We start from the raw sequence: 27,515 nt of genomic DNA on the forward strand, positions 1-27,515 counted from the left end.
CCGCTATTCCCATCTGTGCAACACAACACAAACAGTGACATGTTCTCTTAGTCCTTCCTTGTATCTGTTGTAGATTCATGGGTTTTTTATGGCCAGATGTGACTATTAGGTCATCTAGTCTGACCTCTTCTATAACACAGGCAAGAAAATTTCATCCATTTGCTGCCAAGTTGAGCTGAATGCCTTGTGTTGGATTAAAGGCATCTAGTCTTGACTCAAAGACTTCCTGAGATGTTGAAGCTGCCACTTCCCTGGTAATTTGTAAACCTTTGCATCAGCCTTCCTGAACCATTCCCAGTGGCAAATGCTAAGTCCGGGGATAGGGAAGGGGCAGAGTTAAGGTTGTGTTGTGATTATGGCATGTACTTTAACTCTTCATTTCCTAGTTTTCAGAGGTTTAATTTTAGCTCCCATCCACATGCTGGGAGGGCAGGAGGAAGCACTGGGCCACTGTAACTCTGCATTAATGTAGTTTATGGGCATTTTAATTACTTTGATTTTATTCAATAGTGGTTTGGGTTTTTTTGCCACTATAACTGTGTGTACCCTAGAGCTTTTGCTCTCCTAGCTACGTTGGTTAGCGGTGTGATTTTTCACACCCCAAACTGACAGAGCTACGCTGGAAAAACTTTTAAGTGCAGACCGAGCAAAAGTCTGCATGTGGATATTAGGGCACTTTAAAATAATACTCTTGACCCAGACATGTTGTAATCAGAGGGCAAAGCTTCCAAGAGGAATTTCAGCAGAATGTAAGAAAAATGCACAACACATTGTGTGAAAGCTACCAGAGATAGGGCTCAGGTGTGGTTCAGGTTCAGTGGCCACAGCACATCCCCTTGAGCCAACCCTTTACTGTGACAGCAGATTGCGGGAAACCCTCTAGCAGTTAACAGGGACTTAGTCATGCAGCCTGTCTCCGTTTCAATGTCCGTGACTCACCAGTTTGGCTTGTGCTGCTCTGAAATTCCGAATCCTACAGGTATTGACTTTTTCCCAAAGAGGCAGTGGGGGCTACAGATTTAATAATTTTATTAAGATAATGTTGAAGTAAAAAGAAAACGGTACAGAGTTTAGGCATAGAAGTTTCTGGTTATCAGGGAATAAGGTACAGATTATCAAGGGGTGCGAAATTCAGTTTAGGAGCGGGTGGCGTAAGGAATACATAATCTGCAATCTCCCCGATTGGGGGTAACAGTTTAACAGGTCAAAGTACAGACATTGAGATATGGGGGGTATGTTGTCCATATAATGCCTATGTTTAGGTGTGGAGTATAATGAGCAGATGCCATGATGAGGATGGATCTACCCTCATTTGGTGGGATTTAATGATGAGTGAGTTTATGGTTCCGTATGGTCCAATGAAAAAAGTCTCTTGGTCCCTTTCCCATGGTTGATGCACGATGTTGTACTGGCTCACACCTCCTGGTACTGGCGGTGGCTGGTGATGTAGATGTCCCTAGACCATCGGATTGTGTCCGAGACCATGAAGCGCCGCATGAGCCGTGCGTACCGTCGACCGATCCCGCAGGTCCGCAGCACACGCTTGTTGCAGGGGTCCCAAGCACCCAGGGCTCTGACAATCAGGGCATCCATCTGCATCTCGAAGCCCTTCGCTCTCAGGGTGTCGGCTAGGGGGGGCATATTTTTCCAGCTTACAAGCTCGGGATTCGCAGAAGGCCGGGGTCCTGTTCTCGAAGGAGACCATGATGTCCATGAGGATGATCTTCTTCTGGGCCTCGTCGGTGACTACCACATCAGGTCGCAACTGGCTGTCCGTTCCAGGGATGGTGGAGTTCACGGCAACCTCCCCCAGGCATGGTGCGACGGCTTTCACCAGGCAGTTCTGGATGGCGTTATGGTGCAGCTGCCAGGCTCTGGAGTGGGGCTTACAGCTGCACAGGACGTGGGGCAGGGTCTTGTTGGAGTAGCTGCACTTCCTGCAACACTTGTCTCGGTTCCTGTGGCGGACGGCTCCATTGAGCGGGACGCAGTTGAGCTGGGCGCGGTGGATGAACCGCCAGTTGGCGAAACAGGTGAAGCTGCCCCCGGCGAGGAAGTGGTTGCTGGCGTCCCACTTGCTGGTCAGTTCGAAGACTTTACCCTGGTCTGGTTTACGCTTCAGGGTTTCCATGTACAACGAGCGGATGGCAGCCTTAAGGGTTCTCTCCAGCATGCCCCTGGTGCTCGGGGTGATGATGGTGTTGTCGTCGGACCTGATCTGCGGCACCAGGACTCCCAGCTCCTGGCGCTCCTTGCACCACTCCCAGCGGCAGCCGATGCACTTCCCCAGGCGAAGCGTGGCATTGCGAGTGCGGGACCACAGCGAAGCAATGTCGCCACCATCCCGTCCAAATTCACCATCCAGAGAACCGCTCAGGAATCTGGCGGTGTCTTGTTTGGAGGGGGCTCTGCTGATCCGTTTCTTTGTTGTGTCATGGAGAGCGCTTGCTGTGGTGTTCCTTACCATGGCATCAGGACACGTCAGGCGGAAGGCGTGGGTGACCACCACGATGTCACACAGGTCACCCATGCGGGGGACGTTGGCACCACCATGCCTGTGGGCGATATAGACCAGCTCGTTGCTGGCTCTCTGGGGAAGGAACAGCCACTTCTTCACCAGCTGCCGGACAGTCTTGTCTGCCTTGTTGAGGGGTACCTTCGCCACGGCAGATCCCCTTAGGACGAAAGAGATGCGGAGGATCAGAAAGGTGTTCAGGGCGTTTATCTTCTGCCACGGTGCTAGCAGGGAGGCGTCGATCTTGGCGGCATCCTGCAAGATCTCCTGGATGGTGTCCTCGGGTGTCTGCCGGACACGGAAACCCATCGGCGTGCTAAGGTGCCGGTATGCCTGCCCCTCTGCCAGGGGGATGACGGGCTCGCCCTGGATCTGGAACCCTGTCGCCTGCACCGAGTCCCTTTTGCTGCCGTTGATGTGGAGAGATGCGCACTTCTTTGCCTTGAAGCAGAGCCCCATCCAATCGGCAGCTCGACTGGTGGCATCTAGCATACGTTGGAGGTTCTCTGGGTCGTCTGCGGTCAGGACCAGGTCATCCACGTAAGCCAGGACGCTCACCCTCTCACCGTGGAGGTTGAAGCCATCTGTGTCATTGGAGATCGCTTGCAGCAATGGCTCCATGGCGAGGTTAAAGATGATGGGTCTGAGGGGACAGCACTGCTTAACTCCGCTCTGAATCGGTATCTCGGCAGTCTCCCCTTCGACCGAGCAAATGGTTGTGCTGCATCCCTCATACACCTCTCTGATCACACAGAGGAAGTTCTCTGACATCCCAAACTCCTGGAGCGTGGCAAAGATGTGGTGGTGGGGCATGGACCCAAAGGCATTAGCCAGGTCGAGCCATGCCACCGTGCACTGCCTCTGCGCCCTTCTGGCCGTTTCGATGGTGGTTTGGAGGACAAAGTTGTGTTCATAGCAGCCCTCACAGGACATGAAGCCTTTCTGGGAGGAGCTGATGGCTCCCCCACTCACTGACCACTCCATGATCCTTGACGCCAGGCAGCTGGCATAGAGCGTGTACATTGTGGAGCAGAGGGAGATGGGCCTCCAGTTGCTGGGGTCATCCCGCTCACCCTTCTTGTACACCAGTACCGTCATGGCCTTTTTCCAGGAGCTGGGAGTCCGGCAGAATTGCTTGCACTGGTTGAAGAGTGTGGCAAGGACCAGACAGCCGGGATCTTGCTTTTTCAGGAGGCTGTAGGGGATACCGTCTTTCCCCGGAGCTGTGTTTTTTGTTTTTGAGAGTCTGGCCATCACTTCCTTGGGTGTAAAGTCAGTTTCCAGGACACCTGCTTTGTCAACACGGGGCAGGGGGAGGAGGCACTCTGGGCGCTGCACGTCATTCTGGGCTATGCGGTCGAATACATCCTTGAAGTAGCTGTAGAGATGCTCAGATGGGATCGTGCAGTAGGGCGAGGGCTCGTCTAGGATCTCCCTCATGGCTTTGAAGCGGTTTGCCTGGTACAGCTTTTGGATCCTTGAAGCCACTACTGGATCGTAGCGGCGGCTGGCGTCTCTACTTCTGGCTCCCCTGGTGGTGGTGGTGAGGTTTGGAGCAGGCATTCTGTGGGCAGGCGGGCGTTCTCCTGGTTCGAATTTCTCCTGGGAGCGGTTTCAGCAGACAGTTCTGGGTGAGCCTGTCTACGAGGAGGTCGAAGTCGTCAAAGGAAGCTAACTGAGATAAATGCCAAGTGACCGAGATCTGTCAGGGAACAAGAAGAACCACGGTTTAAGCCCCAGCTGTGCGCAGTGAAATGTTAAAAGAGCAAGATGATTTTGTAAAAAGCTGCCTCTGGTGGCAGGGCTGTATCTCAGGAATCTCGTGATCAAACAGACCCATATTTGGACCAATAACCCTTCCCTGAATGCCCGTAAACCCCAGAAAATATCAAGACAATTTGATTAAACACATGGCTTTTAGTGTAGTTAGAATAATTGATCTTTAAACAGAAAATAATGCTTCTATCAACCTAGCCACTGCCACTTTGGGGAGGTGGATGACCTATGGGAATGGGAACCCTTTCCATTGCTGTAGTAATATCTACACGCCCGGTCCGTCCTATCCCTTACTGCGCTGAATCCCACCAGTCCATGCTCACCGGTCTGGGCATTCCTACAACTCTCATTGTGTCTGGGTGTTTCTCTGTGGTTAACGAGCAGGTCCAAGGTGACTTCCCCTCTGGCCAGAGCCTTTACTTTCTGGGACATGGGGTTACTGTCTCTGTGTTTTGGGAATCCCTTTGATGAGGAGCTGTGAGCGGGAGGATGGAGGGGGTGTCACTGACATTGCTCAACAGGGAAAATTGCAATGAATGGGGCAGACAATCCCCAAAACTGGTGGTTATTTCTAATAATTAGATTCACCAATCCAGCCATAATACAGCTTCTACAATACCTTTCTGCTTACTCGGAAGCCAGAAACACAGTTCCCTTGGAACAATCTAGCCTTGGGCTCCCACCCAGACAGCCAAGTTAAATATGCTGAGGATTATTGAAAATCTTGTTCATCCTATAAAAAGTTCTACCAATCCCAAAGGATTGGACACATTATCCCCCAGGTCAATGAATAGTTCACACAAATACATACTTACAGCCAATTCTTATTAACTAAACTAAGATTTATTAAAACAGAAAAGAGTTAGTATTGATTAAAAGACCATTATCCATGCATATATGAGTCAAGTTCTTAGGTCAGTTTCATAGTAGAGATGGTGAGTTTCAAAGGTGTAAATAGTTCTTCCAGAATTAGTTGCATTGGTCACAGTCCAGTGCCCAATATCGGGGTGACCCAGACTGGAACTGAGGACCTCAGCCTTGTGACTCGAACTTCCCCTGGCAAAGCTTAAGCAGAGCTGAGATAACAGGATCAGGGCCCAGGAGTTCTTTTTATAGCTCTCCTGCAGCCTCTTGACAGCCTGCGTTCCTTTGGTGCGGCATTGTGGCTTGAAATAAACCCCCCTATTTCCTATGCATACACAGGTAACTAGTTGCATTCCTCAGCCCAAGGTAATTCTCCATTGAGCAGTTCATAGACCAGTGGTGGGCAGCCTGTGGACTGCATGTGGCCTGTCAGGGTAAACTGCTGGCGGACCACCAGACAGTTTGTTTACATTTCTATGGCCATCCACAGCTCCCAGTTTCCACAGTTCACAGTTCCCGGCCAATGGGAGCTGTGGGAAGCGGCAGCCCGCAGCTCCCATTGGCTGGAAACGGTGAACCGCAGCCACTGGGAGCTGTCGTGCAAATGTAAACAAACTGTTTGGCGGCCCGCCCATGTTTTACCTTGATAGGCCACAGGTTGCCCACCACTGTCATAGATAGTTTACTACAAACTTCAAAGAGAAATATAGACAATGACATTATTACACCCAGGTTTCATCTAAATGTTAATATTCCCTTTTGAGCTATGATTCAGTCCATATAGTGACAGACAGGAACCGTCTGTTTACATCATTAACATCTAACAAGTTATAAGTGAACCCATAGAATTAGTATTATCCCTAATTCTCTCACAAAACCGGTTTGCATTTCAGAGCTCCCATCTATGGGACATGGCTACGTTAGCTAATTATAAGGAATAGCCCTAATTACCTAATTACATATTTTTCTAACATGACTTTAAAGGTTGAATTTGGGTAATTTAGTCTGCTAGTTGCTAAACCTTTCTGGCCCAATGTCACGGGAATGTCTGGCTGTGTGTGTTCCCAGCAGAGATGGGGATAGTTAAATGCCTCATAAGCAGAGTGTCCTGCCCCTTGGAGCACCTGGGAAGCTGCCCCAAGCATTTTACTGCTTTACAATAGACTGGGTTAAAACCAATAGATGCTTCTTTGTGAGAAATGTCCCATGAACTCCCCTGATCTCCTTTGTTTTCTATCCCCTGAGCAGGGTTTCCCGTTCCCAAACCAGATGTGATCTCCCAACCGGAACGAGGGGAGGAGCCGTGGGTCCTGGATTTCCAGGGCTCTGAGGAAGGAAAGATCCTGAGCGGCACCTGTGCAGGTGAGGGATCATTAAACCAATTCAAAAATGCTCTGTGCCTGAAGGAGGGAGCTGGGACTCCCTAAAAAGGCCTTGGGAGCTCTCGGAGTTCAGGAGTATCCCCAGGAGGCCTTGTACCCTATGGGCAGCTATTGCTCATGGCTTCCTACCCATCCTGACAGACACCTGGCAGCAGCTCCCTTCCTGAGAGATACAATTCTGCCTCCACATCCCCTCTTCTCACCGCTGTGGAGAAAAGTTTAGGAGAATTCACTACCAGGGTTTTTTTCCCTGTCTCTCAAGCTCTAATTTCAGTTTGTTTCCATCTTTTCTGCCCCTGTTTCTGAGATTTCTCTCTCTGTCCTAGCAGGTGCTGGGATGGTGAATGAGAATGAGGAGCTGAATCCTCAGCAGGAAGATGCTGAGCAAGTGGAAGCACACGGGGGATTATCGCAAGGATCGAAAGGGAATGTGTCCAGGCATCCTGCGAAGGGGAAAGCGTGTGAGAGCCAGCACAGGCCAGAGAGGGAGCAGGGATACCAGCCCAGGGAGAAAGTGGGCAAATCCATTAATTGTCAGGGGCCTCACCAGGACTCCAAGGAAATCGTAGCCCAGCAGGGAATACCTACAGGAGAGAGAAAAAACACATGCACTGAGTGTGGGAAACACTTCAGTCTGAACTCCACCCTGGTTAGACATCAGCGGATCCACACGGGGGAGCAGCCCTACAAATGCTGTGAGTGTGGGAAACAGTTCAGTGAGAAATCAAACCTTATTACACATCAGACAAGCCACACAAGAGAGAGACCCTATGAGTGCTGTGAGTGCGGGAAAAGCTTCACTCGGAGTTCAACCCTTACTAGACATCAGAGAATCCATACAGGAGAGAGACCCTATGAGTGCTGTGAGTGTGGGAAAAAGTTCACTCAGAGCTCAGTCCTTCTTAATCATCAGCGAATGCACACAGGAGAGCGCCCCTATACATGCTGTGAGTGCGGGCAAACATTCGCTCAGAGCTCAGCCCTATTTAAACATGAGAAGATTCACACAGGAGAGCGCCCTTATGAATGCTCTGAGTGCGGGAAACAATTCATTGAGAAATCAAAATTTATGAAACATCAGACAAGTCACACAGGAGGGAGACCCTATGAATGTTGTCAGTGCGGGAAACAGTTCAGTGAGAAATCAAGCCTTACTAAACATCAGGCAAGCCACACAGATGAGAGACCCTATGAGTGCAGTGAGTGCGGGAAAAGCTTCACTCGCAGCTCATCCCTTATAAGACATCAGAGGATCCACACAGGAGAGAGACCGTATAAATGCTGTGAGTGCGGGAAAAGCTTTGCTTTCAAATCAGACGTTAATAAACATCAGAGCGTCCACACGGGAGAGCGCCCCTATGAATGCCGCGAATGCGGGAAACAGTTCAGTCAGAAATCAAACCTTAGGGCACATCAGAGAGGCCACACAGAACAGAGTTCCTATGAGTGCCGTGAGTGCGGGAAAAAGTTCAGTCAGCACTCAGGCCTTATTAATCACCAGAGAATCCACATGGGAGAGCGCCCCTATACATGCTGTAAGTGGGGGAAACAGTTCAGTGAGAAATCAAACGTTCTTAAATGTGAGGCAGACCACACAGGAGAGAAACCCTATGAGTGCCGTGAATGCGGGAAAAAGTTCACTCAGCGCTCAGGCCTTATTAATCACCAGAGAATCCACACAGGAGAGCGCCCCTATACATGCTGTGAGTGTGGGAAAAAGTTCACTCAGAGCTCAGGCCTTATTAAACATCAGAGGATCCACACAGGAGAGAAACCCTATGAGTGCTGCGAGTGCGGGAAAAATTTCACTGAGAGCTCATCTCTTATTAGACATCAGGGGATCCACACGGGAGAGAGACCCTATGAATGCTTTGAGTGTGGGAAAAGCTTCACTTTTAAATCGGACCTTATTAATCATCAGAGGATTCACACACAAGAGCAGCCTGTGAATGCAGTGAAAGCGGGAAAAGTTTCACCTGGAGCTCATACCTTAATAGACATCAGTGATTTCACAGGATAGAGACACACCATAAGAACTTTGTGTAGGGCAGAGAAAAGATTTTTTTTTTTTTTTTAAAAGGCATTTGCTAATTCCTATACAGGGACTTTGGTAAAAACAGCCCTAAATTTACGTCACCCTGTTCCCTCAATTCCCCCAGATGAGTTGCCCACTTTTTCTTTGCAGGTCGCCCTTCTCTGAGGTGACCCGTGGTCCTTTCTACCAACTCCTTTCTCCTATGAGTCATGAGAGTGTGTCTCCCTCTGGCCAGGAGTGTCCATCAGCCTCAAGTGGGGTTAATAGGGGTGACCTCAGGTAGGGGTGATCTAAAATTGACCTGGGCTTTGTCTCCTCTAGGATTTTCCAGCCTGCTGGAGGTAGTTATCCTAATGTAAATACCCCGCTATATGTGCAGTGCTGACATAGCCCATGCACAGGGGCTGGGGTTAGCTCGCACCTTCCCCTTTGACCTGTCCTAATTGACACCAATATTCCTGCTCTGGACAATCCCTGAGCAGCACATTTATACTGTCTCCGCACTAACAAAGCAAGTGTTAGTCACCAAGTTTCCCCTTTGGCAACAGATTGTCTCATTCCCAGTTGTTCTCACGCTGGTCCAGGTTGTTTTGGGCAGTAGATATTTTTCTTTTTAACATTTTCCTTATTGAAAATCTATTTCAATATAACAAAGAGGAGGAGCAGGAGTAGGACAAATGTATCATGTCGGCCTCTGTGACACTGGAAGGAAATGGGGTGAGTGGACGGGATTCCCTCCTTCCCCATTACCGTCACTAGGCCCGCTCACTCCAGCAGCGCTGGGTTCTGTTTGAGCCACAATGGAGTTTATCCACCTATAATCTACCCCTCCATCTCCCAGAGAGTCTCTGCACTTAATGGCAATTTGATCCTAAATCCTACTTGTTAGGCAGGAGATGAAAGTGTCCCAGATCTGGGAAATTTCCATGGATCCCAAACACCATGCAATCATTCCCCATTTAAATCTCAGTTTCTGTCTATTGACAGAGCCACTTCTGGACATTTTCCTGCTGAACTGGGATAGTTTGCAGACAAGAAGGTCAGCAGTTTTTCCCTATTACGATGATGCTAATTTTCTTGTTTTGTCAATAACAATGAAGTGCTGTTGAGTGAAGCAGGTTTGAATGGATCAGAGGAGAAAGTGACAGGGGAATCTGCTCTCCTGGTTTTTGAGTTATCGAATGTAACCTGCTCTAGAATTTAATTTTATATGAAACTGAAAGTGACTTATACAGAGCTAGTTGAGTGGTGTTAAGTATAGTTTGTTTAGTGAGCTGTGTTCTTCATTTTATTTGTTTGTTCATTTTAATGAAATGTATAAAACCGAGAGTGAGTCATGTCTTTCAATAAGTCACATGGGTCAGAACCGTGGAGCATCTGGGTGGAGATCAGCCAGTCCAAGTTGGAGCCTTATCAACTCCCTCTGTATTAACCCTTTGGCTCTCACATGGGAGCAGCTGTGGGGGGAGGAGGTGGGAACCCATCTCAGCTCCCACTGGATTCTAGGGAGCTCAGAGCATCGTAAGTAAAAAATGAATTCCCCTACGCAGCTTTTAGGAGTAGGGAGTTGGTAGAAGGGCGGGGTATCTCTAAGTAGGGGTGGGATGCTGGTGGATTTCTCTGCTGTCACTGTCATGACCAGAAGCAGCCAGCACACACATCTGGCTTGCCGTGGGATTGTGTCTGGTCAGGATCACCTGAAGTTGGAGGTCTGGTTCGAAGGGTTGTAAATGGAGGGGAAGAGATTGTGCCTTTTAGCCATTGTGGTGTTGGAAGACTGAAGATGTGTTTGTGTTTTGGGGGAACATTGGGGAATAACTGAAAGAGGGCAGAGTTAAGGTTGTGTGGGCAACCTTATCTCTTAGTTTCCTATTTTTCAGGCATGTGAGTTTTGCTGAAGTTGAGCTTCTCCAGGCAGACAACATTCCACCAGGCACTTAACTCCTTCTTAATGATGGTTTTTGTCCTTTAATTACTCCTTGAGAAATTCTGCACCAAAAAATTAAATATTCTGCACACTATTTTAAAATTGTGTATTTTATTTGTCAAAGTAACACAATATAATCACTCCAGTTTGTTATGCAAAATACCTGTCAACAAATATGTCAACAATACAGACAACAGCAAAAATGATTCCCTGAGGAGAAAGTGTGTTAAAGAAACCCCTACAACAACCAAATTCCAGATGGGGGATGCTGGAGGGGGCTGTGTGGGGTCCCCAGAACCCAGACACCTGCACTCCCATCCCCCCAGTGCCCAGCTACAGGGCAGCCCCCAGACATCAGTCCCCCCTCTCCCCATAGCCAAGCTGCCAGACACCAGCACCGGCCTCTCCACAGAGTCCAGCCATGGGGCAGCCCCTGGCCCAGACACCAACACCCCAGGAGCTTTACTCCCCACAACTTCTTTGCTGTCCTGTCGGGGGACGTGATGGGGTGCAGCCCTGCCCTTCCCTGCTCTTTGCCAAAGCTGGCAGGGTCTCCCAGGCCCTCTCCCGTCCCCAGGAGAATGAGGAGCAGGCAGAGCCTGCAGCATCCAGCCCCGCCAGACTGGGCGCTCTGCTCACAGCGAGCTGGGTGTCTACAAAAGGGAGAATGACAAAAAAGCCCAGTGAAAAGTCCCAGGAAGAAGTTAGCAGCTTTCTTCCCCCTCCCAGGCCCCTTTCCTCTGCACCGACCCTTGGCTGGGTGCGAGGGGTGAGATAGAGGACGCTGGGAAGTCAGTGCCACCTAGACGGCAAAAAGGGAAGCGAGCTGGTTAAATGGGACATGAGGAAAATAGAGAAGTTGTCATCGTTGGAGTAAAAGAAGTTTATGTGGGCTGGGGTTCTGGCCCATCTGCTCGTCTTTTCCCCAGTCCTGCTCGCAGACCGTACCAGCTGCTGCTGCCCCTCGGTCCCAGCTGTGAGGGGTGTGAAGCCCTTTCATTCTGCAGTGCCTAGTTCCCATACATCTGAGGGCTTCAGCTGCCCTCTGTCCCGAGGGGCCCCCCACTCCCAATCCAGCTCCTACCGCTCCATGGGGCCTTCTGCCAGGAGAGGAGCATTGCAGGGGGATGGGTCCCTGTTTGCCTGTTCTCTCTAGCTAGGACAGTCAGGGTGCCCAGAACTGGCGTATCTGAGCACCGTGGTCCTGTGTGGAGCTGCCACTCACCTTCCCCTCCTTTGGTCTCATCTTGCATTGAATCCAGCCTTTTTTCTCTCCACCACCATTATCCTAAACATGCTGCACTTGCCTCCTGCTCCCTGTTGTGTGTAAAGAGTCTTCTCTGTAACCTCTGCTGCTTCCCCCACCCCATTTCCTCACCGTTCAGTCTGAGTTGATGTGGCTCTTTCTCTCCGGGACCCCCCCACTTCTCCTTCGGCATTGAGCATCATCTGGAGAAGCTCAGGAGGTTGGATTCTGAGAAGCACCAAGGTGACCTAGGAGCACAAACCCCCACTGCCCTTCCATGGGACTGGTGCTTGGCCCTTTGCTGTGAGCAGGATTTGAACCTGTGGAGGCAAACCTCACGGGATTGGGGGAACTAGAGTCAGGCTGGGGCAGAATGTGCCATTTGATCCCCCCGCCCCCCATGGACAGGTTCGTGCTTTGGTACCCTGTGATTCCATTCCCAGACCACAGAACCCCACAAAGGAGAGATTTACAGATTAATGGGGTGGGGGATTGTGCTGGGCAAAGGTTGTTGTGACCATAGAAAAAGCCTTGGTGCGGTTTGAAGGACAAATCCCCAACCAGAGCCCTTGCTGGAGCTGGGGTGATCTCTGGTTCTTTCCTGGTTTTTAATGCTTTCCCCTGAAGAATAAACATGCTTGCACCAAAGAGCTGGGTGGGTATCAGTGTTGGCCGTGACATTGCCCTTAGTCACTGCAGAGATAGCAAAGGGCAGGTGCTGGCCATTTAGGACTTGCTGTGGGCTAGGACGGTGTAAACAGGGCTGGTGCAGCCTGGAAATATGCTGTTCAGGAGACGGAGAGACACGTGTCTCTGCCCAAGAGAGGTGACCTCGGGGAAGTCTAAGAGTGGGTGTCACTGGGGACCACGGAGGGGTAATCCAGGTGCAGTTGCCCTGAACGGTGACAGCGAGGTTACAGCGGGACCCTGCAGCCAGCACGGCCAGCTCCAACCACCCACTGGCCTGAACTGCCATGCAATGTTTTTAACACAACCTCGAGATCTCCTGCAGCTGTGGGAGGAAGGGAGCTGGAGACGTGGGTAAAGGGTTTCCCGTCCCTCCAGGGGCAGAGGAGGGAAAGCCGTCGTCTGCCATGGAGTCAGGACACCCCCTTCCAAATAATTACTGTTGGGGACAAGATACCCCTCCCAGCAGAGACGATTTGTACCTCCTGATACAGGAATGGCACAATGTAAACATGGGCGGGGGGCGGCACTTGACTGCCCCATGTGTCACCTCTGGAAGAAACCTGAGGGGCTGGGGCCACAGGAGCAGGGAACACGTCTTCGGGCTGGCCCCGGCCCAGGGAGACTCAGAGCAGCACAGCGTCTGCTCGGAGCTCCAGCACCCTCGCGGGCACCTCAGCAGGGACAGGGGGCAGGACAGAGCCGCTTCTCACACCGGCAGAGGGTGGCCACTCGGCGTAGGGTTGCCAACTTTCTAATTGCACAAAACCGAACACCCTTGCCCCACCCCGCCCCTTCCCCAAGGCCCCGCCCCACTCACTCCAGCCAGGGAGCTCTGTGCCGTGCACATTGCCCACGCCTGCAGGCACCGCCCCCAGCCCTGAGCCCCCTCCTGGACTCTAACCCGCTGCACGAGCCACGAGCCCCTTCCCTCAGTTCCTGGCCAATGGGAGCTATGGAGCCAGCGCTATGCCTATGGGCTGCAGGAACATGCCAGCCGCTACCAGGATCCGTGCGGAGCCAGGGCAGGCCGGGAGCCTGCTTTAGCCCTGCTGCGTCTCCGACCGGAATTTTAACAGCTCAGTCAGCGGTGCTGACCGGAGCCACCAGGGTTTGTTTTTGACCAACCGTTCCGGTGAAAAACCGACCGCCTGGGAACCCTAACTCGGGGTTGCACAGCAGGGGTGCCTGCGAGAGAGCCCGGCTGGGGAGGGGCAGTGGCAGCCCACCTCCTCTGCTCCCTGACCAGGCCGGACGCTGGGGACAGAGGCCAAGCCAGCCGGAGCCGTCCCAGCACATTTCTGGCTGATTTGGCCCCTTTCACCTCCATTTATAACCTTTCAAACCAGAGACCCCCCAACCTCACCTTGGCCTGATCAGACACAAGCCCAGGGCACGCCAGACCGGTGTGGCGGCTGGGTCTGGCCATGATAGTGACAGCAGAGAAATCCACCACCACCACCCCGTTTAGAGATACCACGCCCTTCCAGCAATCTCTCATCAGGGAGACGCACTGCCCCGGCCCCCCTCCCCTGCCCCCACTCCATGCTCCCGAAAGGCTGCGCAGGAGAGCTCATTTCCCCTTGCGATGCTCTGACCCCCAAGGATGCAGCCAGAGCTGGGATGGGTGCCCCCCCACTTCCCCAGCTGCTACCATATGAGAACCAAAAGGTTAATGTAGAGGGAGCTGATAAGGCTCTGTGGTCCATCAGCTGATCTCCACCCAGATACTCCACGATTCTTGCCCATGGAGTTTATTGAAAGACATGACTCAATATCCCTTTTATACATTTAATTAAAATGAAGAAACAAATAAAACGAAGAACACAGCTCACTAACCCTAAACTATTAACACCACCCAGCTCTCAAGTATACAACACAGTGATCACGTTCCAGTCAGATCAGAAAATCTGTCAGTAAGTAACGATCTTGCTTTGGAATCAACTCATCACTTTAGCCAAATTATCACAACAATACAGCAGAAAATGAACCCTTGTTAAATCCTGAAACAGGAACCAAGGGGGCAGCTGTCCATTTAGTTATTAAGCCCAGTCACAGAACTTCACCCAGGCCGTGCGATCCACACTCAGCCGCTTGAATATTTCAGTTCTAACACCAAATTATTGTTCACATTTAAGCCACAACTTCAGAGCTTCCACCTTAGATCTCACCAGGATGTGGCTAACCTTCTCCCAGTGGCTTCTATAGATAAAAACCTTAATACGGACACAGACCTTAATAAAGAATTTTAATAGTATGTATCCAACAGTTCAGGTTCTTTGACCACTTTCACAGAACGAGGAGCATGTATGCAATGACATTGTAGGGCAGCATTTTAGGATTATTTAGGTTTGGGAATTATTCTGTTTAGCTCCTTTCTGCATGGATGTGACAGGTTTCATACACATGTGCACGCACTGACCCCACTGTACCACCGGAGTAGAACAGGAAGGCTGGAATGGCTCCCAGTTGATAAAAACTAGAACAAGTAACAATCAGATATTGAAACTGACAAATGAATCCAACTCTACAGCTCTTCGGACTCCCGTGGAGTAGGATCTAGAGCCGCAGTCAAGGAACCAGGCGATGGGGTCGCCGGCTCAATACTCCACATTCGCAAGTGCTCTCAGGTAAGAGGAGACAGGTCAAGGCTGGCACAGCCTGGTGTTGATGTTACAACTTCCTTCTCCAGACAGGATCAGTCTGGGAGTCCTGGAATGTCCGTCTTTCTTAGACAGGTTCCTGGTGCAAAAGGGCTTCCACCTTTACCTTGGTCTTCATGGTTGACGATTCCAAATCACCCCACATTGCGGTCACTCCCCTGAAATCTCCAGGCAAATCAGGTGTGAATTATGCATTAGGTACAGACAATGTGATCTGACCATTTCAAGTGAGGCAGACTTTGGAAATGTTTGGAAATCGTCAGTTTGGAAAAGTCCCATTAAACACACAGTTTTGTTAAAATATTGGTTGCTGTGAACCACATGCACTGTGGAGGGCTGAATTCCAAAGATCTCAAAAATGAATGAAATCTAAGGACAGTTTTGGGGAGGTTTCCATACCCCGGCTTGAGGGTTAAAAGGCTGAGCTGTGACAATGGGCTTCCTTAAAAAAAGAAAAGGGGTCTCAGCTCCCATAAAAATAACGGGCAGCCAACTCCCTCCTCCCCAACACACAAAACCAAACTACTTCTTGCCTCATGCATGCTTCCATTACCATTCATAAAAAGAACCGTGGCCATCTCCTGACAGACATTATACATCTTTGCTTTGCAGAGAAGTGGTGAACTCAGTGACCCATACAGTCTAATTGGGTAAAATTAGTTAGGAAAAATTAATTTCATTTTCACTGGTAAAAAGAACATAGTCAAAGATTATGAAATCTTATCATACAGGTTAGTTTCATTTTAAGCCCCATTTCCACCAAGTGAGCACTGTGTGCATAGGAGCATTCTACATTTGAGAGTTCATTTATCTCTGGTCCTTCTGATGTAAGTGTTGGTGGAAGGGTTCTCATGCTATGGGGGAAGGTTTGCATCATGAGAAAAAGGACCTCAGCTCTATATCCACACCATCCAATCTTTCAAAGTATCAGGAGGTGCATGAGAAGTGGTACAACTGAATCAGACACAAGAGCAAAACTAAGTGGCAACAGCATAGAATCAGGACTCAACATTTGTCTATCCAGCAGTCTGAAATTAGAGTCTGAACACAGAATGACAGTAATGGATGAGGGAATCAAACAGCATGGAAGTCCTTGGTGCTCAGTCAGGCTGGGGCAGGAATCTCCTCTGAAGGCATCAACTATTTCTCACTTTGCCTCAAGGAACCTTGGATCCAAATAGTGAAGGACCTTCCACTCAAGCCATGGTAACATTTGGGACTCTAAGCAGTGACAGTGAACTAGGGAACGGTGTTAAAAACAAACAAAAAGTTTTACCTGGACTGTAGTTCAACACAGCTTCCTCTCTGGGGCGAATAGCAACTACTGGGTGTCTGCTGTATCAAACTAAGTTCTTGCCAAATCCTTGGCCTCGTCAGGGTACATTAACACTCCTGTGGAATAGAATCCTTTACAAAACCACCCAAATTCTGAGCAGTGTTCGTGAGGAATGACTTCCCCAAACACGGCCAATTTCTTTCTTTAATCCCGTAGCACAGGTCTAAGTTAGGGACTAGAAACACTCCACCATCAGAAACCCTGTAAGTCACCAAAGAAGGGGAATTAATTAAAAATAGATATTCTGCAGCTATCCCACATACAACACTGATTTCATTTCAATGCACATTTGCAGCATCTACCAAGGGCAAGTTCATCAAAAATGCCACTTCTGGTTTCTCCACATCAACACAGACAAGGACAGCATTTCCTAAATCATAGGCCATATGCACCCAGTTACTTCAGTTAGTTGCACAATCTGGGGCATGCTGTTGTTCACCATTTCAGAGTGGAGACCTAAACCCACTACTGTTTCCTTGGTAGCACGCCCGATGGGTCGGAGCATCCTCTCCTCGTGAGTGAACTGCACTTAAGCTTCTTCCATGTCCTCATGCGGCGGTGCAGGAAAGACAAAAATAAAATAAGAAAGCACTATTTTAGCAAACAGTCATTTCTCCCAAAGTCCCCAATAAATGTGAGCTACATCCTGGAGAACTAAATTAATATTAAATTATGTGACCAAATGGCCTTCGGGAGAGAGAGAAATCCCGCAACAAAGAGCAGTATAAGTCACTTTCTTTTTCATAAAAAATGAAATTCCAGAGCAGGTTAAATCTGGTGACTCAAAAATCAGGCGAGCAGATTCCCCTGTCGCTCTTTCCTCTGATCCATTCACACCTGCTTCAATCAACAGCACTTCATTATTATGGAATCGTGTTATTAGAAAAAAAAACGTAATAGGGAAAAACTGCCGACCTTTCATCTTCAAACAAACAGTCTCAGCTCAGGAGGGAAAAGCCCAGAATTGGCTTTGTCAATAGACAGAAACTGGGATTTAAGCTCAGAATGATTGCACTGTGTTTGGGATCCATTGGAATTCCCGATCCAGGTCTGCAACACTTTCACCTCTAACCCTAACGAGTTGGATTTAGGATCAATTTGCTATGAAGTGCAGAGACTCTTTGGGAGAATATAGGTGGACAAGCTCCATTTTGGCTCAAACAGAACCCAGCGCTGCTGGAGTAAGCGGGCCTAGGAATGATAATGGGGAAGGAGGGAATCCCACTGACTCACCCCATTTCCTTCCGGTGTCGCAGAGGCCAAAATGATACATTGGTCCCACTCCTGCTCCTCCTCTTTGTTATATTGAAATAAATTTTCAATAAGGGAAATGGTAAAAAGAAAAAAAACTGCTGCCCAGCGCAACCTGGACCAGCATGAGAACAACTGGGAATGAAACAATCTGTCACCAGAGGGGGAACTTGGTGACTCTAACAATCGCTCTGCTGGTGGGGTGACAATATACATGTGATGCTCAGGGCTTGTCTAGACTATGAAAGTTGGTGTTGATTAAGACAGGTCAAAGGGAGAAGGTGTTTGCTAATCCCAGCCTGGCCTATGTCAGCACTGCACATACAGTGGTGTGTTTACACTAGGATAGCTACCTCCAGCAGGCTGGAAAATCCTAGAGGAGACAAAGCCCAAGTTGATTTTTGCTCAGTGTAGCTACTTGAGGTCACCCCTATTTCCCCTACCTAGGGCTGATGGACACTCCTGGCAGGAGAGAGACACCCTCTCATGATGACTCACGGGAGAAGGGAGTTGGTAGAAAGGACCACGGGATTCACCCCAGAGAAGGGAGATCTGCAAAGGAAAAGCAGGCAACTCACTTGGGGGAGCTGAGAGAACAGGGTGACACAAATGGTGCAAACAGCCCTAAAAAGTCACTATGTGGGAATTAGCAAATGTCTTTAAAAATATTTTCTCTGCCTTTTACAAAGTTTTATGGTGTGTCTCTATCCTGTGAAATCGCTGATGTCTATTAAGGTGTGAGCTCCGGATGAAACTTTTCCCGCATTCACAGGATTCACTGGCTGCTCTCGTGTGTGGATTCTCTGATGATTGATGAGACTTGAGCTCTGTGTGAACCTTTTCCCGCACTCACAGCATTCATAGGGTCGCTCTCCTGTGTGGATTCTCTGATGAATAATAAGCCCCGTGCTCCAGGTGAATTGTTTCCCGCACTCACAGCATTCATAGGGGCGCTCTCCTGTGTGGATCCTCTGATGGTTATTAAGGTCTGATTTAAAAGTGAACCTTTTCCCGCACTCACAGCATTCATATGGTCTCACTCCTGTGTGGATCCTCTGATGTCTAGTAAGGGATGAGTTCTCAGTGAAGCTTTTCCCACACTCAGAGCACTCATAAGGTCTCTCTCCTGTGTGGATCCTCTGATGTTTAATAAGGCCTGAGTTATGAGGGAATGCTTTCCTGCACTCAGAGCATATATAGGGTCGCTCTCCTGTGTGCATTCTCTGATGATTAATAAGGCCTGAGCTCTGAGTGAACTTTTTCCCACACTCACTGCATTCATAGGGTCGCTCTCCTGTGTGGATTCTCTGATGATTAATAAGGCTTGAGCTCTGAGTGAACTTTTTCCCACACTCACAGCATGTATAGGGTCGCTCTCCTGTGTGCATTCGCTGATGATGAAAGAGGCCTGAGCTCTGAGTGAACTTTTTCCCACACTCACAGCATTCATAGGGTCTCTCTCCTGTGTGGCCTATCTGATGTGTGATAAGGTTTGATTTCTCACTGAACTGTTTCCCGCACTCACAGCATTTGTAGGGGCGCTCTCCCGTGTGGACCCTCTGATGTTTATTAAGGTTTGATTTGAAAGCAAAGCTTTTCGCACACTCACAGCATTTATACGGTCTCTCTCCTGTGTGGATCCTCTGATGTCTAATAAAGGATGAGCTCCGAGTAAAGCTTTTCCCACACTCACAGCACACATAGAGTCTCTCTCTTGTGTGTATTCTCTGATGTTTAAGAAGGGCTGAGCTCTGAGGGAACATTTGCCCGCACTCATGGCATTCATAGGGGCGCTCTCCTGTGTGGATTCTCTGATGTTTACGAAAGGCTGTGCTCCAAGTGAACTGTTGCCCACACTCACAGCATTCATAGGGGCGCTCTCCTGTGTGAATTCTCTGATGTATATTAAGGTTTGATTTGAAAGTGAAACTTTTCCCACACTCACAGCATTTATACGGTCTCTCTCCTGTGTGGCTCCTTTGATGTCTAATAAGGGATGAGCTCCGAGTGTAACTTTTGCTGCACTCACAGCACTCATAGGGTCGCTCTCTTGTGTGGCTTGTCTGATGTTTAGTAAGGCTTGATTTCTCACTGAACTGTTTCCCGCACTCAGAGCATTCATAGGGGCGCTCTCCTGTGTGGATCTTCTCATGTTTAAATAGGGCTGAGCTCTGAGCGAATGTTTGCCCGCACTCACAGCATGTATAGGAGCGCTCTCCTGTGTGCATTCTCTGATGATTAATAAGGAACGAGCTCAGAGTGAACTTTTTCCCGCACTCATAGCATTCATAAGGTCTCTCCCCTGTGTGGATCCTCTGATGTCTAGAAAGGGATGAGTGCCGAGTGAAGTTTTTCCCACACTCACAGCACTCATAGGGTCTCTCTCTTGTGTGGCTTGTCTGATGTGTAATAAAGTTTGATTTCTCGCTGAACTGTTTCCCGCACTCACAGCATTGGTAGGGGTGCTCTCCCATGTGGATCCTCTGATGTCTAACAAGGGTGGAGTTCACAGTGAAGTGTTTTCCACACTCAGTGCATGTGTTTTTTCTCTCTCCTGTAGGTATTCCCTGCTGGGCTGTGATTTCCGGGGAGTCCTGGTGAGGCCCCTGACAATTAATTGATTTGTCCACTTTCTCCCTGGGCTGGTTTCCCTGCTGCCTCTCTGGCCTGTGCTGGCTCTCACAGGCTTTCCCCTTCACACGACACCTGGACACATTCCCTTTCGATCCTTGCGATAATCCCCCGTGTGCTTCCACTTGCTCAGCATCTTCCTGCTGAGGATTCTGCTCCTTGTTCTCATTCACCATCCCAGCACCTGCTAGGACACAGGGAGAAAGGTCAGAAACGGGTGGAAAAGGGGAAAACAAACCAAAATTAGAGCTGGAGAGACAGAAAAAAATCTAGTAGCCAAATTCTCCAAAACTCTTCTCCTTTGGGGAGAGAGGAGGGGAACAATTCTGCCTCCACATCCCATCAGGGAGGGAGCTGCTGCCAGGTGTCAGTCAGGATGGGTAGAAAGCCATGAGCAATAGTTGCCCATAGGGTGCAAAGCCTTCTGGGGATACTCCTGAACTCCAGAGCTCCCAAGGCCTTTTTAGGGAGTCCCAGGTATTTTCTTCAGCCACAGAGCGTTTTTGAATTGGCTTAAGGATCCCTCACCTGCGCAGGCACCTCTCGTGATCGCTGCTTCCTCAGAGCCCTGGAGATCCAGGACCCACAGCTCCTCCCCTCGTTCCAGCTGGGAGATCACATCAGGTTTGGAAATGGGAAACCCTGCTCAGGGGATAGAAAACAAGGGAGATCAGGGGAGTTCATGGGACATGTCATAAATATAAAGGGAAGGGTAACCACCTTTCTGTATACAGAACTATAAAATCCCTCCTGGCCAGAGGCAAAACCCTTTCACCTGTAAAGGGTTAAGAAGCAAATTGGTGAGGATTTTTATCAAGTCTTCCCCAGGAAAGGGGATGTAGGGCTTGGGAGGATATTTTGGGGGAAAGACGTCTCCAAGTGGGCTCTTTCCCTGTTCTTTGTTTAACCCGCTTGGTGGTGGCAGCGTAGGGTTCAAGGACAAGGAAAGTTTGTACCTTGGGGAAGTTTTTAACCTAAGCTGGTAAGAATAAGCTTATGGGGTCTTTCACGCAGGTCCCCACATCTGTACCCTAGAGTTCAGAGTGGGGAAGGAACCTTGACAGGACATTTCTCACAAAAAAGAGCCTATCAGTTTTAACTCAGCCCATTTTAAAGCAGTGAAATGCTTGGGGCAGCTCCCCAGGTGCTCCAAGGTGGAGGACACTCTGCGTATGAGGGATTTAGCTATCCCTATCTCTGCTGGGAACACACACACAGACAGACACTCCTCAGCAAAAGGGCTCCTAAAACACAGAGACAGTAACTCCGTGTTCCAGGAATTAAAGACTCCAGCCAGAGGGGAAATCACCTTGGACCTGCTTTTTAATCACAGAGAGAAATACTGAGATTATGGGAGAGTGTGACATTCTACACCTTGGTGGAGCATACCGTAACCCCCATATTCCTCATTTTCATATCATGATCTTACATATAAAGCAGGCCTTGTAAGGTATCAGGGGAAAGGTTCTGATCTGCTCAAGTCATTTCTCTATCCGTACATGTGAATCATTCATGCATATGAAGTTATGAGAATTGTGTAGTATGGTTGTCACTGAGACATTCTGTAAGTTGGGGAATCACCCAGATCTTAGCTCCCCAGAGGCAATAGCAAGGAAAGTAACCAACGCCCGGGCAGGATATCAAACAACCCATCAACAGCCATTGTCCAGCAAGGGAGCTACAATGCAATGACTCACCTGCATGGGGCCACACCAAGGGAATTGCTCAACCTTGCTTGGAGAGACTCAGTAATGCTCACCTGACTCTGAAGGGGGGCGCAAAGCCAAGAGGGAGGAAAGGGCAGCCGACAGGCTAACAGAGGGAGTTCACTTGGGGAAAGCCCGCTGAGGATTTCATCTTACAGGCTTCTCTGAGTAGTTACTACAACTCCTGAGGAAGCTCATAGAAGGAAGGTAATATGGATGGGGAGCGTTCAGCTGTTGTGACCTGCACTGGATGTGCCATGTCTGTCTTTCTTCCACAGGACAGAAGTGGCTTTGTTTGTACAAAGTGCAAGCTGGTCTCCATATTGGAAGAGAAGGTTCAAGGACTGGAGAAACAAGTATCAACCCTGAGTTGCATAAGAGAAAATGAAGATTTCATGGACAGACGTCAGGATATGCTTCTGCAGGCACAACTTCCTGAAGAATCAGAGCAGGCTGCGCAGTGGGGCCAGAGGGACACTGAGGAAAATTGGCAGCATGTGACCTCCAGAAGAAGAAAGAGGAGCACCCTTGTACCAGCAATGCAGATACAGGTAAGCAACCATTTTCATGTTCTCCTCGCAGGTACTGATGTAGAAAGTGGACTAGATGATACATCTGAGGGAAGGGAACAGAAGGAGACTTCTCCGATTGGAAGGCATGAGATGCACTGTCCTAGGGATGGGGGGTTCCACGACCACCGCTCCCAAGAGAAGGAGGCGGGTGGTGGTGGTTGGAGACTCCCTCCTAGGTGGGGACTGAGTCATCTATCTGCCGTCTCAACCGGGAAAACCAAGAAGTGTGCTGCCTGCCAGAAGCCAGGATTCACAATATGACGGAGAAAGAAAAGGAGTACTTGTGGCACCTTAGAGACTAACAAATTTATTAGAGCATAAGCTTTCGTGAGCTACAGCTCACTTCATCGGATGCATTATGCTCTAATAAATTTGTTAGTCTCTAAGGTGCCACAAGTACTCCTTTTCTTTTTGCGAATACAGACTAACACGGCTGCTACTCTGAAATATGACGGAGAGACTGCCGAGACTCATAAAGCCCTCAGATCACTACCCCTTCCTGCTTCTCCACGTAGGCACCAATGATACTGCCAGGAATGACCTTGAGCGGATCACTGCAGACTACGTGGCTCTGGGAAGAAGGATAAAGGAGTTTGAAGTGCAAGTGGTGTTCTCGTCCATCCTCCCTGTGGAAGGAAAAGGCCCGGGTATCTAGGTGCTGAATTTTGGTTTTTCTGGCGGGTGCCCCATCCTGGCTCTGCCCCCTTCTCCAAGGCCCAGCCCCCACTCCACCTCTTCCTGCCCCATCCTCCTAGACCCCCCTGAATGCCTCCTTCTTGCTGACCCCCTCCGCTAAATGCCTCCCACCTCCCGCTCACTCCTTTCTGCCCCTTCCTGCCTTAAGGGCGAGGTGTGTGTGCTGGAGGGGTGCACTGCCAGTTTTGAGGGGAGGCTATTTTCAACATATTTATACACTTTCATTCTAGTTATTGAAAGTGTGTCTATCATTGGTATCTCCCCTTCCTGATGTTTCCCAGTTCTTGCTCTCTACCCGTCTCCCTTTTCCCATCTCTCTCTGCTTCCCACCTCCTGGTGGCTCTGTTTAGCACCCACTCCCACCCACACACTCCAAGCAGCTCTGTCTCCCCCCAGCCCCACCCCCTGCGGCCAACCCAGAAACTGCCCACCCTGAGACACAGAGAGACATTTAATTCAACGGCCCAGCATAGAAATGGCCCGTTCCTTCATCCTGCTGTGTGGCGAGGCTGTGTCGTTCCAGCTCCTCCCAGTCCCCAGGGCTGCCCCTGACTCCCGCACACACTCTGCAACTTTTGTGGGTGGGGAGCCCCTGATGGGACCATGGCCAAGGATGGGGGGAGGGCTAGGGGGGGTTGCTTCCTCCACCCGGCCCAGCACCCTGAAGCAGGAGGAGCTCAGGTGTCCCAAGGTGAAGCGAGGCAGTGGCTCCTGACATGTAGCTGATACAGGGGGGTGGATGCAAGGGAAGGAATTCCCTGGGAACTGCAGGGGTGGCAAGGGGGAATGGATTCAGGGGAAGGGAATCAATCCTTCCTGATGCGGGGAGGAGGGGATGCTGATGGGTGGGGAAGGGGATAAACTTCCTCTCTGGGAGGAAAAGCCACTCAGGCAGGCTTGATCTGGGTGTGGGGGCGGGTGAGACAGATTTGGGCTGGGCAAGCATTACTTTCCCAGGCGTGAGAGCCAGCCATGGAGAAGAGCCCACGGGGAGGATGGGGCTAGAAGTGCTAGGGCTGTGTTGCCCCCTCATTACCCCCACACACGGGGAAGGGATGCAGAGCCCCGGGACCTGGGTCAGAACCATAGAGGTTGGGAGCCCCCAGAGCCCACCTGAGAGGGGTCTGGGCACAGGCAGGGTCCAAACTGGGGGAGGCTGCTCATTTGCACCAGGGGCTGCAGTGAAGCCCCTCTCACCTTTGGCCATGGCTGTGCGCACCCAACTCACTGGATGGAGAATGGGGGGGGGCAGTGAGCTGCTAGCCCCAGCCCAAGTTCACTCATCAGACACAAGGGCAAACTTTTCTTAAAGGAGCCATGTCCTTTGGTTTGTCCCTCTGCCCAGCACTAAGGGGGTCTGCAGCTGGTTTCTCCTGGCTGGAGGGGGAGCACAGGTCCTGGGGGAGACACCACGGTGGGCTGAGAATGGCTGGCTCAGTCCTTGAGAAACCCCCTGGCCCATATTCTTCCCAGCAGCCTCCTGGGGCCAGCCAAGAGGCTGCCCACCCATCTCCCCCCAACCCCCTGCCAAGGGGCTGCCCACTCATCTGCCCCACCCCTCCACAGCTAGCCCAGAAGCTGCTGTGCCCTGGCTGCTTGTCCCCCCAGCCCAGCTCCCTCTGCCCTGAACATTAAAAGGACTCGCACATGCCTGCAGTGGGAGCCCACTGGGAGCTTCAGCAGCTGCAGGGGAAACAGCTGACAGGTGGGACTTCGTGCCAAACAGCTGATTGGCCGCAGCCAAACAAAGAGCTGATGGGGGCAGCTGCGCATGCTAAATAGCTGATTGGCAATTGCCAAAAGTGATCTCCCCGGAGGGTGCAGAGCACCCACAAAAATTTTTCCGCGGGTGCTCCAGCCCTGGAGCAGCTTAGAATGCATTTTGCTTTTGTTTCTGTTTTATTTGACCAAATCTGACTTATGTTTTGACTTATAATCACTTAAAATCTATCTTTACAGTTAATAAATCTGTTTGTTTATTCTACCTGAAGCGGTGCATTTGGTTTGAAGCATGTCAGACTCACCTTGGGAGAACTAGCCTGGTACATATGACTTTGTCAATTTAACAAAGAAATTGATATAAACTCATATAAACTTGCAGCGTCCAGCGGGCATAACTGGACACTGCAAGATGGAGGTCCCTTGGGTTGTGTCTGGGACTGGAGATATTCGCTAGTGACTTTCGGTTGCACAATCCAAGGAGTAGCTTACATGCCAGAGGCTGTATGTGAACAGCCCAGGAGTGGGGGTTCTCACAGCAGAGCAGGGTAAGGCCGGCTCCCAGAGTCAAGGAATGGAGTGACCTATCAGATCACTGGTCCACATAACACCAGAGGGGAACGTCACAGACATTTATAGGAAAGCCGGGACCGGTGACCACAGGCTGGAGCGATTCAGCACAGTAAGGAAAAGGGACTGGAGGTGTCACTGAATGTCATATCTCAGGGCTTGTCTACACTTGAGACACTGCGATGGTACTGCTGTAGTGCATCCGTGTAGACATGCTACAGCAAACAGGAAAGATTCTCCCATCAGCGTGACGAAGCTCCTCCACTCCTGTCTGTTTCTGGCAAGTCTTTCAATGGTTCCCCAGCTGTGCCCCAGATTTCTCAGCTCAGCTTCCACAGCTTGTCACCATGTTGTTTTTAGGCGATCGCATTTTTGTTTGCCTTCAGGTGTCCATCTTAGTGCTATTCTGGTGATGGAATCAGTTTCCATCCGAAGCACACGACCGATCCATCTCCAGCGTCTCCTGGCAATGATGGGGCTCAGATCCTCTTGGCTACACTGTGTGAATCGGTCTTGGTTTGAGATTGTTGTGGGACAAAAGATACAGAGGATTTTTCTGAGGCAGGTTGTACGGAATGAAGACAGTTTAGAGTGCAGAATGCTGGGGAATGACAAAGTCTGACACATCCAAAGTAGTGTTGGAAGTATGCAGCTCTGATAAATCTTGAGTTTGGTTTTGGTGTTATATTTTGATGATTTCCAGACTGTATTTAAGCTCCTGAAGGTGTTCCTGGCTTTATTGATTCTGTTCCGGATGTCCTGGTTTGTTCCACCGTCCTGCCTGATGGTGCTGCCCAGTTATGTGAATATTTCTATATTGGTGAGAACATGACCCTCTATCTAGACTAGTGATGGTGAGGCAATATTAAAGGTCAAGATATCTGTTTTATTGCAGTTGATTTTCAGTCCAATTTGCTGGCTGAATGTGTTGAGCTGAGTTATTTTTTCTTGTATATGGTGTTGGGTATGTGATAGGAGAGCGAGAGAATCTGCGAAGTTCAAGTCTTCAAGGCATGAGAAGGGTGTCCAGTTAATGCCTCTTGGAACGTCTTCTGTTGTACGCTGCATTACCCAGGCAATGCTGAAGAGGACTGCAGACATGACACATCCCTGATGTACTCCTGTTCTGACTTCAAAACTGAGCTCACTGTGATCAACACTGCATGTGAAGTTGGAATAGATGCTTTTGATAATGTTGATTGTACAAAATTTTCCATAGGCCGGTTCTATGAATGCTATCAAAAGCCTTTTCAAAGTCTAAGAAGTTTATGTAGAGTTGCCATTGCCATTCTAAGCATTGTTCTATTATGTTTCGTTGAGTGAAGATCTGGTCTGTGCATGCACGCCCTTTCCGAAAACCGGCTTGCTCTTTTCTGAGAACACTATCAACTGCCTCTGATATAAGCTGGACTATGATCTTACCCAATACCTTGCTTGGCACAGATAAACGTGTGATACCATGCCATTTTTTAAGGATTTGATGGCTTGAATGATCTCTTGCTTTGTTGGGGTGTCTATGTTGATATCAAGATCTTCTTCTGCCTCCTGGATGTTTGCTTCCTCTATAAGTGGATCCCTGTCCAGCAATTCTTTGAAATGCTCTGTCCAGTGCATTTCTTGTTCTTTTTCTGTTGTCAGTAGGTGGCCTCCTGTGTCTCTGATGAGAGTGTTTGTTGGTGTCTGCCGTTTACCACTGATAAGATTTTGTAGATGGTTCCTTGTTCACCACGAGCAGTTGTCTCCACGGCTTGTGTTGCCAGATTATCAATATAATGTCGATTGTCTGCTCTCAGAAGGTGTTTGATCTCCCGGTGTGCCTTGCTATACTGCGCATAGTATTTGTCCTTCAGCATCTGGGATTTTATGTCTAAAACTTTTTTTTTCAGGGCTTGTCTGGTTTCTATGATGTTCCATGTACTGGGTATAATCCACTCCTTTC

At 49.5% G+C, this 27,515-nt stretch overlaps 1 protein-coding gene and 1 pseudogene across 8 annotated transcripts in view; one reads left to right on the forward strand and one right to left on the reverse strand.

Annotated features, from left to right (window-relative positions):
• LOC119849428 (zinc finger protein OZF-like) overlaps positions 1 to 27,515 on the forward strand; it is a 776,365-nt gene that overhangs the window by 16,888 nt on the left and 731,962 nt on the right. For 2 of the 8 annotated variants that reach the window (XM_043503819.1, XM_043503818.1), the window contains exons 2-3: positions 6,404 to 6,517; positions 6,867 to 10,593. In XM_043503819.1, the coding sequence (XP_043359754.1) occupies positions 6,404 to 6,517; positions 6,867 to 8,557 (1,805 nt within the window). In that variant the 3' untranslated portion in view covers positions 8,558 to 10,593. Of the gene's footprint in view, positions 1 to 238; positions 255 to 6,403; positions 6,518 to 6,861; positions 10,594 to 27,515 lie in introns of those variants that run through there. The other 6 variants (XM_043503815.1, XM_043503821.1, XM_043503817.1 and 3 more) reach the window with 5 other exon arrangements.
• LOC119849371 overlaps positions 14,210 to 27,515 on the reverse strand; it is a 1,398,949-nt pseudogene continuing 1,385,643 nt past the window's right edge.

This window comes from Dermochelys coriacea, chromosome 28, assembly GCF_009764565.3.
Source record: "Dermochelys coriacea isolate rDerCor1 chromosome 28, rDerCor1.pri.v4, whole genome shotgun sequence".
Lineage (NCBI taxonomy): Eukaryota > Metazoa > Chordata > Testudines > Dermochelyidae > Dermochelys > Dermochelys coriacea.